The sequence below is a fragment of the Ambystoma mexicanum genome, chromosome 6q (genome assembly GCF_040938575.1).
Source record: "Ambystoma mexicanum isolate Mex_15411 chromosome 6q, UKY_AmexF1_1, whole genome shotgun sequence".
NCBI lineage: Eukaryota > Metazoa > Chordata > Amphibia > Caudata > Ambystomatidae > Ambystoma > Ambystoma mexicanum.
The window spans coordinates 262,391,529-262,404,639 of record NC_090937.1 but is presented as its reverse complement, the minus strand read 5'-3'; the positions used below and the strand labels follow the sequence as shown (position 1 = coordinate 262,404,639).

The 13,111-nt window shown below is 41.5% G+C and overlaps 1 protein-coding gene across 1 annotated transcript in view; it reads left to right on the top strand.

Annotated features, from left to right (window-relative positions):
• ENPEP (glutamyl aminopeptidase) overlaps window positions 1–13,111 on the top strand; it is a 441,170-nt gene that overhangs the window by 170,624 nt on the left and 257,435 nt on the right. The window contains exon 6 of the mRNA XM_069630729.1: window positions 3,457–3,570. Within this exon, the coding sequence (XP_069486830.1) occupies window positions 3,457–3,570 (114 nt within the window). The remainder of the gene's footprint in view (window positions 1–3,456; window positions 3,571–13,111) is intronic.

Below are 13,111 nucleotides of genomic sequence, written 5' to 3'. Positions count from 1 at the left end.
CCGCATACAATCAAATTCAAAACCACCTAGAATTACATAACCTATTAGGCGAAAGACAATCGGGCTTCCGCCCCCTACACGGAACAGAAACTGCCCTCATTGACTTGAAATCTCAAATTGATGAGCTGAGAGACAAAGGGAGAACAGTACTCCTAGTACTCCTGGACCTCTTAGCTGCCTTTGATTTGGTGGATCACAAAGTCCTCTGCAGTCACCTGGACTCCGCCGGCCATTTCTCCTCGGAAGCTTTGGATGGATCAAGTCATTCTTGAGCAAGAGAACGATGAGAGTCTTCTCCCCCTCAGCAGCGGCAGATCCCACCCCTATCTCATGTGGTATTCCCCAGGGCTCTTGTGTATCCCCAACTCTATACAATATCTTCACCAAGCCCCTGTTTGATGATATGTGCCATCTTGGTATCACCTACACTAATTATGCAGATGATACACAGATCCTCCTCCCGTTTTCTGGGGATCATGCAAAAGACACGGAATTGGTGAACAAGGTATATCTTATCATCCAGGCATGGATGGCCACTCACAGCCTTTGTCTAAACGATGATAAGACAGAGTTGATTATCCTGGGTACCCAAGCCAATATCAAAAAACTAGGTTAGGAATTCTCCTCATTCAACATAGATGGGAACATCATCCAAGTATCCAAGGATGTAAAAACCCTGGGATTCTATCTTGATTCTACCCTATCACTTGATAAACAGCTAAAATCCCTTTCCTCCTCCACGGCCTACACGTGCAAACTGATAAGAGCCGGTAAACCATTCCTTTCCAATAAGAGTTGCCTAATCCTGGGCAGAGCCTTAATTCTCTCCAGGATTGATTATTGTAATGCTCTATACTCTGGAGCTAATAAAAAAATAACCCAAAGACTACAAACTTTACAAAATAATGACCTGAGAGCAGCACTAGGCATTAATAAAAGATCCCATATCTCTTCCGCCAGACGCCACCACAACTGGTTGACCACGGAGAACAAAATAAAACTCAAGATGCTATCCCTGACCCACAAAGCCCTTAATAACTCTGCCCCTAGTTACCTGACTGACAAATTCCACAGGAGAACATCTCTTAGACCAACCAGAGTTGTCAACTCTAATTGCTTGACAATACCGAACTTTAGACTCACTACTATTGGAGGAAATAGCTTCCCGGTAAAGGCTGCTAAAACTTGGAACTCACTACCATAAGACCTTAGAGCGGACCTGCCCTACCTTTGTTTTAGGAAAAAGTCATTCAATACCTTACCTCGACTGACCTCAGTTGACCAGTGTTACCTACCTCCTACTGGTATTAATCAATAGACCTTTACTCTATACAGCTGTAATTCTGATTGACCTACTTGAACCTGTATATTCTGTAATTATTTGTGTGACCTTATTGTATTTTCTAATGTACATTTTGCTATGATGTAACCTTGTAAGTTTCGCATTTTCTTGCCATTGCGCCCTGCTACCCCTGGGTCTGGCGCACACAAAAAATGAATAAAACAAACAAACAAACAAAGTAAGAGACTAGACAGAAGGAGAATTTAGGAGGGAAATTAATAAGGCTGATTGACTATATAAAGAAGAAAGGAGAAGATGTTATCATTGTGACAGTCTGTTTAACACCTCTAGCAGTGAGACATGCACTGTGATAAAAAATAATATGCAGGAAATGCAGCAGATAAGGGCATTTTGCAAAGTGTTGTAGAAATGTATCTGTATCTATGGACTGCATTCATTAACTATGTGAAGAATTTGATTAATCTACTTTTACCATTAAAGAAATGGTGAGAGGACACACGAGTGATTCATATTTACACGGGACAACGAAAATACTGTTGGTGAGAGATGATGATGCAGACACTGACAAACCCATGGCTTCAATAGTAGTGGGAAACAAAAACATAAAAAATGGTCTTCGACTCAGGTGTTAAATATACCTTGTTTGCCGCTAAGACAACTTGATATGATATTTGAAAACAACTTGCCACTCAGTGATGTTGACTTTACCTAGTAGAATATTCAGGCAAAAAAATTTAATGAATAGTATGGTTTTAGTCAGAATTGCGTTTTAAAGATTGCACTGCCGAAGGGAAGATATATGTGCCAAGAAAAGGTAGTGTCCCTTTACTAACTTGTTAACACTAGAAGATACTGAAGATTATACTGCATCCCAATGCAGAAGAATCAGTGTTTGCACGTGAAGCCATGTCAGTACAACACAAGGAAATAGAATGAGACGTTAAATCAAAAAGGGAACATGAAGTATTCATGGAAGAACTAGGATGTCTAAAAGCGTTTTAACGTCACATCAGACAGAAAGCAGGAACGAAATCCATAGTACAAACCACTAGGAGCTTTCCCTTTTTGTTACGAGTAGAAATGAAAAAAGAGATTTTAGCAATGAAAAAGCAAAGAGTGATATGAGAGTAGAATCTGCAGAGTGGGCATCCCCTTTGGTGGTAGTGAGAAAAGTGAACTGGAAATGAAGGCTGTGCATAGATCTCTGGGCACTGAATAGCAATATAGTTTAACACAGACACACTCATTTCCCTCATTGCAGAGCTGTAGAGCACATTGGGAGATGCAAAAATATTCTCTACACTGGACCTGAAATCATCTTCTCATCAAATAAGATTGCATCTGATATCTAAGAATGTTATGGCATTCATCACTCCAGAAGTGTTGTTTCAATGCATAAAGATACCCTTAGGTTTGGTGTCAACAGCAGCAGTCTTTCAGATTGTGAAATCTAATCTACATCCCCATGTTTCCCTAAGTTTGCTTGCATGAAATGCACTCTCTGAAGCCTGTCCCTTTGGGCATTATCTGGTTGCAGTGATTAAGCAATAACTTGTTGGATGTGTGCAAAACCTTAAAAGCTCTTCGCGCAAGATGAAAAAACTTGAAAACATTCTGACACCCAACAATGAAGGTGAACAAAATCATAAATTCAGTCAGCAGCTCGAGTCAGTAAAAACATTGGACATTCTGAAAAACAAATGAACTTAGGCCAGGTTGTTTGAAAGGGGACAGAGACACTGAGGTGACAAGTAGGTGCATGCACATTTCTCCTGTTCATGCTCCGTCACACTTACTGTTACCATCCACAAGGTGGCACTATGCAAGGGTGTTGCTAGGTCTGGAAAAGATCCGGGTCTATGCTAATTATGGGACTGTCGGGCTGGGGGCTAGCTAGCCTTTTTGGTTTTACCCCCAGAGCTCCTATCAGGGGCTACAACCAAAAGACCCGGGGCTATAGGCCCCTCAGCCCCCCCCCCCCACATCCCCAGCAACGCCTCTGCACTATGCCATCCTTTGTGAATGGAATTTTTGGGGCTTTTGTGTGTTCATTTCAGTATCAAGCAACGGAATGCTTCATGCAAAAATGTGCTTCTGAATGTATGGGATTTATTTCTTTTCAATTATTGCACCGTTTCCCCTTATGTTTTCAGTGGTTTGGAAATATTGTCACCATGGACTGGTGGGACGATCTGTGGCTGAATGAAGGGTTTGCCAGTTACTTTGAATACAAGGGAGTTAATGCCACCGAGCCAGATTGGCAGATGGTAAGTGGGTGAGAATACAAGCATGTATCGTTTTCTTTTTGTGGAGACAGTATATTCCACAACACTGTTTAATGTGGAAAGCAATCGGGCAAGGCAGACAAGTTCATAAGTTTAAAAATGGGGGCAGCCCACAACGCACCGCTAAAACTGAAGAAGCTGAAACATTGTAAATTATTATAATATATTACTAAGACTGAGCGGTCAGATTTTTAATATTTCTTGCGCTTTTTTTTGTTTTTGTGTTCTTTTCTGTATTAAATATACTTTTTGCAACTTTTATCATAGTCAACCAATTTTCGGGGAATGCAAAGCTCATGTTTTGTTCTGAGTGCCTTTGTGCATGCCAAATGTGTTGACCATTGCTTGAGATACAAAAAGTGAAGTGGTGATGGGTTCACCATTACTGTTTCATAAAGGTTCTGAAACAAGCATTGCTTACCTGTTGCCCAAAGGAAACTGTTTCACATTACATCCGCTTTTGCAGTCAGCAAGATCATGATACATCTCAGTGGCCTGAACAAGGACAGCCTACCATGTTATGCATTTCAATTTGTTGAAATGTATGTAATATCACAAAAGGAGGTAGGCTACCCCTCCCTCATTTCTTCTTTAGGTTGGGCTGCTGTGCTCTTAGCCCACTCATCTAGACAGCCATTACTCTCACACGATGGTGTGCTATTTCAATTCAATTTCATTTATTTTCTGCTTGTAAACAAGAATGTATTTTCATCTTCATATCTCTATTTAATGCATTCAGGACAGAAGTACCATCAACAGTTCATAAAAACAATTGTAAATCAGTGCTTAATGGTTAGTATAAGTGTGCACATTAATATATAAGGCGCTTACCGTTAGAAAATGAGTAAATAATGAGAGAAAAACCTATTAGCACCTACTGAGTTTTAATTAGAATAGGCAGCTCTGCACATGACACCTTAGCTTGTTTGCCTATGTGGTGTATCCCATAAGGACAACACTCCTGTTGCTACAAGTCTGGTTATAACCTCATTGGATCTTAGTTTTGATCAGGAAAGACACATTATTTCCATAGTAGGTTTCATCCCCTTTTGAACCCCCGTACTTTTAATGTCCACTCTGTCTACAACACACAAATCAAACCAGAAAAATGTGTAGACGTACTTGTTTCTTAAAGGACTACCATTGAATCTAGAATGCAGTGTGGCCACAGAGCACTCACCTTAAGCTAGTCGTATATGTATTGAGGGATATTCATGCATTATTTCTTCCGATTTGTTGAAATTTAATCAGCACTTTTGCCAACTGCCTAGCAATAAGTCGATAAAGAAAACAATGGTACAATAATAAATTAGCAAAATGATGACTAGACAAATATTGAGAGAGGTTGAAACACAAGAATGCGGATGAACTATTACATAGAGTGGACAGAAGATTGGATTTGAGGTGAGAACAGAAAATGTGTGAGGCAGGCGAGGAGTAGATGAAAAGGGGGAGAGAGTTCCTATGTTTGGGTGCCAAGAGGCAGAAATAGTGAAAGCGAGAGGCAGCACAGGGTGGTTTATCTACAGACAGAAGATGTAAAGAGTTGTGAAGATGAGGAGGAGAATATAAGGAGATTAAATAAGCAAGATAAGATGGAACGTTACCAAGAATACACCTTTAGACAAAAGAAAATGATAGAGAAGACAAAAATCAAAAGGTCGGAAGAAGTAAGAAAGAAGAAAAGGAGTGCTGGATGAATGTGATTGGAGGAAAAATAGTAGACTAATGGGCGAATTATAGACAGTGCGCAGAAGATGCGAGGACAGAAGACCAAGAAGAAGGGTAGAATAGTAGTCAAGTCGGGAAAAGATAACAGGAAGATGTAATAAGAAGCTTGGTGTCCAGGAACAAACAAAAGGGTCAAGCACAGAAAATGTTTAAGAGGTAAAATTGACAGAACTGGGAAGTACAGGAAATGTGAGAGGAGAAGAGGAAAGAAAGGAGTCAAACGTGACACCAAGATTTTGCGCAATAGGAGCAAAAGAGAAAGGAAGGAGGTATGGAAAGGCAATGAAGAGGTTTAGAGGGGCGAATAAAAGAAGCAGGAAAAAAAGGATTTTGGTTATAAAAGGATTACAATGGAGAAAGTGGGGATGCATCTAAGATTGAATGGCAGCGAGACAGGTGGAGACAGTACAGAGAAGAGAATCATAAAAAAGAATAAAATCTGACAGTTGTCGACACATTGCTTAAAGAAAGGTTAAAGCGCTCAGTAGGAGCAGAGAGGGGAATAATAGTACAGCGTGAAAACTGTAGATGGCCAAGGACAGAACCTTGAGGAACACTCTAGAGAAGAGGATGTGGAGAACAGATGTGATAAACCTAGGAGAAGGGTCAGAAAGATATGAAATGAACCATTGAAACTGCTCTGCCAGAGAAACGAAGGGAGGTTAAAGGAGGGAGAAGAGTAGTGTGGTCAACCGTATCAAAGTCAAGATAAGCAGTGGTCAAAGTGGGCAGGAGCAGTTGGGAGTGGTGATCCTCTACTTTTTTTTAAATTAAGTTTGACTGTTTCTATACTTTTAGCAGGCAACAGTTCCCGTAATGGTTTCATTTTAAAACAGAAGTGTAGGAAGAAGTTGAAACTTGCACTTCAGTGCACTGCACTGAACGTTGCAGTGTGTGTCTTTAAAGGAAAATCCAGAAGAGAACATATTACCTGTAGTCGTCAGGAACTCCACTGGTTTCCCATTACCGCACACATACAATTTAAAGTATCTACTCTTGTCCACAAATCTATTCCTGGTTCCGCCCCTACTTATACAAAAAATCTGATACTTTCCTACGAACCTCCAAGGAAACTCAGTTCGGTCTCCCGATAGTGGCCACAGGCTCTCCTTATGGGGCTCACATTTCTCTGGTTTTGTGCTCTTTACACTGGCTGCTTGTTAAACAGTACATTGTCTTTATGGCCCTATGCTTGGTGCTTCGTGCTCTTCATGATCAAGGGGCTGAGTATCTGCATGACAAGTTCACCCACTATTTTCCCAGGCGGCCATGAAGATCGGCGGCTGAGGGTCTACTGGTGGTCCGTTCTTTCCGACGCTCTCGCATTGGAGGACAGGCTTTTTCAGTTGCCTTAGCTCAATTGTGGAATAGTCTTCCCCTGACCTTAAGAAATCTTCCTAATCAATGGGCTTTTAGAAAGCCTTAAAAACATATATGTTTTGATAACAAAAACATTTTTCTTGGATTCTGCTTCTCTTCTCCAGCACCATGATACCTTCAGGAGAACGTGCACTTAATAAGTTCATATAACATAACATAGGACTGATTCAAACTCCTCGATTTAAGCTAGCCAACAACCTGGGAAAGTCATTCCCTGTGCTTGCTGCGAAAATGTGGAACACACTGCCCCTGGACCATAGGCTAGTAAACAACGTAACTACGTTTCATTGACAGCTGAAAACTTTCACGGATTTCTGACCCCTTCTAATTTGTTATGTTTTCTATTCTCCCGTTTTCTTTCCTTTTTGTCGTTTGTCGTTTTTGTTCTGGCACCCCGATGCCTGGGGTTTTCGGCGCCTTATAAATATATAAACAAAAACATAACGTTCCCTTAAACAGCAGGCGCATTTATTTATGGGTTTGTATGGCATGTGGGAGAAGGCATAGTGATTAGGTTTGTGGTGAGCAGGGGCAGGCCAGCAGGGAACATAGTTCCACTACTTCTTTTTGTGCACTTCGACCACTGAAGATAAGTCGAATAAGGCAAGAAGAATTGGTATAGAGGAAGGTTTAAGCTGATGGGCAGAAACATTGGAGTTAGAAACGTGAGGTAGTGCAATCTCGGCAGAGTGAGAAGGACAGCATCCTGACTGAAGGAAAAGTAAACGAGAGAGCAGGTTTAGGGAAGAAGAGACTTGAGAATAGATGACTCATTTGAGTAATTTGGTAAAGAACCCAAAGAAGATTAATAGGCCGGTTGTCACCAGGGAGAGAGGAGTCAAGAGAGGGTTTTTCAAGTTTGGGAAAATGGCAGCATGTCTGATGGATGAAAGGAAAGAAGAAGTCAAGAGTGAGAGATTAAGAATGCATGTAATATAGGGAATGAGATGAGGATAGATTGAGGGACTTAATTAAGAAGAAATGTGATCAAGAGGGGAGGCAGTAGTATAAGCACAGTGTAGAAAAGGAGTCCGTTTCAGCATCACTCAAAAAGAAGAGGAAGAAGGATGCGAAGCGGGGGAAATGCAGGGAGAGATTGGGAGGGGAGAGGTAGGGAAAGGAAGAAACGTTAGAGAGGAAATAGTCTGCTAAACTGTTAGCAGAAAGGGGAATAAACAACAAGTATGATGAGAAAGTGAGAGAGTAAGATCAGCAAAGTGACACTTTTTGATATCAAGCACGTGGGAGTCATATGAGGAGTGAAGAGAGGAAAGAACAGAAATGTCATTAAGAGAGTGACCTTTGTAGCTCACTTGTTCTCTGTTCCAGATGAATTAATCATATTTCCAATCAGAAAATCAAGTTGACTTATCAATATAAGGTGCAAACATCCATCGTCAAACCATCGAAAGGGCAGTGAAGTATAAGCAGCATATAGAACTCAAGAAAACACCTACATAAATAAATATATACTAAACATTAAAAAAAAATCTCATTAAAGGGCCTTAATGTCTGGAAGTAGACCCATGAATGTTGCCTAAATAGTGCTCCCTTTACCAAAAGATGGATGACTTTACACTCATTTCTTCACGCTTTGAAGTACTTCACCTGTGTATAAGCGCTGTATAAATAAACAATAAATGAAATACATTTCTCACCCACTAATTTGCCATATATAGTTGCTGTCTAGAATGGTGGGGGATAATTTCCTTTATCTACTCGGAAAGAAAGCATATATTTATATATGCTCTTGTACTGTTTTCCCCCTCATTTTGACCCAACTTCTATGCTGCATTCTCCCAAGAAAGCTACCCATCACCCCATAACTGTTCTTACTTCCTTTCCATGTCGCACCCCATAACTCGTCTTACTTCCTTTCCCTGTCGCACAGGTATACTGGATCCGCCAACCATCAGCTATGTTACCCAATACAAAAACATCTTGAATTATACTAGAACCTTTATTTGAAAAGTGGCCTCCTCGGGCTTTTCAGCAGTCATTCGAATTTAGCTGTCCTCTTCTCCCGTGCCCTCTGGTTATGTGGACCATTCCCATTTGAGACTAAAGAGCACGTTGCTGCCCTTTTGTAATAGGACAAGGAAAGTGTTCATGTGGAGTAGGATGGAAAAGGCTGTGCATGTACCTCCCAGAGGCCACAGCCTCCTACACCACTTAAGGCATCCTCGTACATCTCCTCGCAGGCGGCAGGGATTTCCAGACAGGCCTGTACGGGGCACTGCTACCAAAGTAGTGGTCGGGAATCCAGAAGATTGATGAGTGGATCAGAGCCAGCAGAAGAATGGCAGTGTAACTCTTTGGAGTATTTTGAAAATCACTGAAGTGACACCACCTCACACTAAGTAAGAAACAATATGACTTAAGAAGTTGTTCTCTGAGAAGAGCAAGCATACTGTTGCGCAGCTCAGCAGGTCTACTATGAGAATGCTACTGAGTGAGAGGTCTATTTTGGCCATCCAACAACTCAGTGGCAGCAGCACCTGCATTCCTGAAAGGATAAACGAGGTGTGCAAGTCCAATTAGGATAACTGTACATCTCGGAGGCAGTATTTGTGGCAGGTTGCCAGTGGACATTTTCAGACACATTCATATGCCCTGCTTCAAGTCAGGCGAGGTGTTCATGTTGGTAAGGCTAATCCGCGTAGAAAGGATACAGACACCGACAGATACGTTATCTTAGCCCTTTTACTGCCCCTTATGATATATACACATAACCGTATAGATCCATGCTAAATTGAGGGGGGAATGGGCAGTGTGTCTGACTTCCATAACTAGGTACTGTACCAAAGCTCTTCTTTTTATCCGTCCCTCGCTGGAGAGGGGGTATCGCAAGGGTCGGACTGGGACATAAATCGGCCCGGTCACTAGTGAAAACGTTGCCCACAATCGCAAATTGAAATTAATAAATTTTCAGAACAGACTGTTTGAATACTACCCTAGGGGGAGTGTTTTTTAAAATATATTTAAAATAGTGCATTTGAAGAATATTTGCTTAGCAACATTAGTTAAAACCATTGTAGTAACTTATGAAACTGGCCCACTATGGCTAAGAAAAGGCTCATTTTGGCCACAAAAAAACTGTCCCACACTAGAATCATGGGCTGGCATTTCAGGCATTTCCCTATTACCCTATAGGACAATCCAAGCCTGGGTATGAGTCAAAAGGCAGGTTGATTTTCCATGGTTATTTTTCCAGACGAAGGACCCATCTGATGGGTGATATGCTCCTAGAGTTGATTAGAAGGTTTATGTTGCCTGAGGCATGCTCCAATTCTTGTCCAAGATGTATTTCCAGGATATAAGATGCAAAAGTTGTAGGCCTATTAGCATGATCAATAACACTGCCACTAATCCAGCACTCGGGGCCAGCACCCCTCGTGCGACCCTGCGTGATGCACGTGGCGAGAATAAAGTGTAGGCAACACAGAGGCACAGGTGGTTTGGTGAGGAAGTGGTGCATGGTGGGTGTGGCGTGGGGACGAGCCACACTCAAAGGGCACGAGCTTAAACTGCTAACACCACCATTGGAGCGTGCACATGAGCAAAGCAGCTACCACTCACTTGCCTGCGACTCACTGACCGATAAATGAAATGGAATCAGAGTGATCTGACCTGCACGCATTTTAGTCACCTGAGATAGAACGGAGAGCAATGTATTTGTCATTCCAGTAGTCACCATGTCAATGGATATACTGAATACAGCATCAGCAACATTCTGTTGATGCTGTACATGGTACATCCAATGACATGTTGACTTGCTTATAGAAGAATAATGACAAAAAACAATGTTGTTGGCACACCATGTTGGTCTGTCTAGGGAGGATAGCTCAGGGGCAACAGGCTCACCTTAGAAACAAGACGAGAAAGAGCACCACAGGTTCGATCCCGGGTCCGCGCTTAAGCGCGTTATAAATAACCTATCATATCATACCGTAAGACTACAGCAATGACAAATGCATTGTTCTCCATTCTATCACAGATATTGAGGTCGCTCCTGCACTGAAAACAAGTACAGAACGACTGCGCAAGCCATTTCTTGTTTACCAATACATTTGATGCTCCTCCCTTGCACACTAAAAGCACTAGAGTCCTTACACAAGAGTTATTATTATGTTTCCCATTGATTCAGACTTCATCCTGAATGCTGGTGCTCTCAAACTAAATGCGTTGTTCTTTTTTTTTCTTTTGTTGATGGTTTAAGAGTTTATCAAGATCTTGTGTGCACTGAATATTGACTGTCGGCTCTTTGGAAAGGTCCTGGCAAAATTCAAGGAAAAGGTGATCCCTAAGCTGATCTCACCAGAGCAAGGAGGCTTTGTCAAATCAAGATATGTGGCAGAAAATATAAAGTGACTGATGAAAGAGATGCAATGGCTGCCAGCCACCAGTAGCATTCTCTTCAGATTTGGAGAAAGAGCTTGATTTAATTGAAAGGAACATATCTTTTGAAACTATAACTCACACAGGGTTGGTCTGGAACGTATGAATGTTTAGAAGTCTCTTGCAGCTTCAAGCCTTACCAGTGAGCAAGTTCCTAAACCTTTCTAATTGAGAATGGGCACAATAAAAGGGTGTCCAGGCTCAACTTGGTTGACTATATCATCTCTTGAGCGACTGGTGAAATAAAAGGTAATGCTGAAATGCACAGGGTGCCCTGTGGCAAAATAGTGCAGAAGCATTGTGTTTAGACTGAAGACTTGGTACTCTTACTGAGAGACGTGTCTACGCCCTAGGCATCCTGTTCCCAAAGAAGCAACACCTTCAGGAAAACATCCATTTATTTAATCAATTGGTTTAATTTATGGATGATGCCGATCTTCTGTTCTTGCCAATGAAAATCTTTTAACTGCTTTGGTGCCTGGACAAATGAAATACGTGGGGATATGGATCTGTGTGGACGTAGATGAAATTATAAAGAGGAACTTTAATCAGGTTTCCTTCAGGTATAAATAGATCTTGTTAGAAGGTCTTCTCTGATGCCCTCCTAATGGGGGAAGGTCAACTTGGAAAGTTCTGCCTGTGGTACCAGTCCTGATGCCGAAGAGCGTGTGCAGGAATCTTGATGGAAAGCTTCAGTCATTCCCAGTGCAACCCTAGATGATTGCTAGCACATTTCACTTTCCACAAATTGTGGGAGGGAAGAATGTTTCAAACTTTATCACAAATAATTTGATCTTCGCTGTGAGGCATCTAAATAGGTGGGTTAGTGAGAAAGTGGACCAATGAGTGATAGCAGCAACCTGAGGGTGTCTACGCTGGAACCTCAGGTATTGCTTCCAATAGTGTCTCAATGGAAGAAGGAGCACTTTGCTCATCAGAGACTGTTGGCAGCACATCTCTAAGTGGTTGCATCCAGGCCCTTCATGTTTGTCGAATCGTGCACCTGGTTTAGCTAAGGCAGCTGATCGTGGGGGCCAGGTAATATTCCAGTCAAACAGATATTTTAGCAATGTTAGCTACATCTCTGATATTATTGTTCTGGCAAAATATCAATTTTTGTAGCATACGTTTAAATGCCTTATCATTAAACAATTGAGTCTAGATTAAAAAATATATATATATATATAATAACACTCTATAGTGTATGCTTAGACAATACACGTTTGTTAGCATACATCTGCCACGGCATCCGTATAAATGATCAAATACAAAAAAAACGAGGAAGCCATTACCGAATTCTTTTATCTATTTATTTCGACACTTTGGGTCGTTTTTATTAAAATATAGGTGTTGGGTGGGGCAAGGGTATTAGTAAACGAAGGGGGGCGAAGAGGAGTGTGGGGGGCTCCCTACGCATTATTAGAAAAAAAAACAAATGCAGTCATTTCTACTTCTGAAAAAAGCCTTCTTTATGCGGAGGAGATTATTATGTTTAAAGTTGTACTGCCTTATGTAGGGCCTAGCCTCCTCCCACAGGGCATTTCAAAATATAATCTGAATCACTTGACACCCTCTAAGAAGAGGCAAGAGAAAGTTCTTCCAATATGGTGACCCCCGCGATTGTACCGACATCTGTGCTCTGCTGTATTGTGTTTGATAAATAAGCTTGGCTAGGTAAGGGGCTATGTTCAAAAATGATGAACTGCCCTGTGAGGTGTCTGCCCTCTACCCAAAGGACTTAAAAAGAAATGTAAGTCCGTTTTGGGGGTTCTGAAACATGGGGGCACCCCAGGAACCTGAAAATACTTGCGGGTTGCCTGGACTTGGAGGGATAAACCCACAGATATTCTCTGATGCCTTTTTCAGGAGAGGTCCCAGTCCTACTGATAACATAATAAATAACAGAACCTATTATACAGCCAATCTATAGTTTACAGTTCTCCCTGTTTCCTGAAAAGGGAATCAGTATAATAAGAGGTCAAGTACTGATGGTGCTTCTCCATTATAAGGTAAG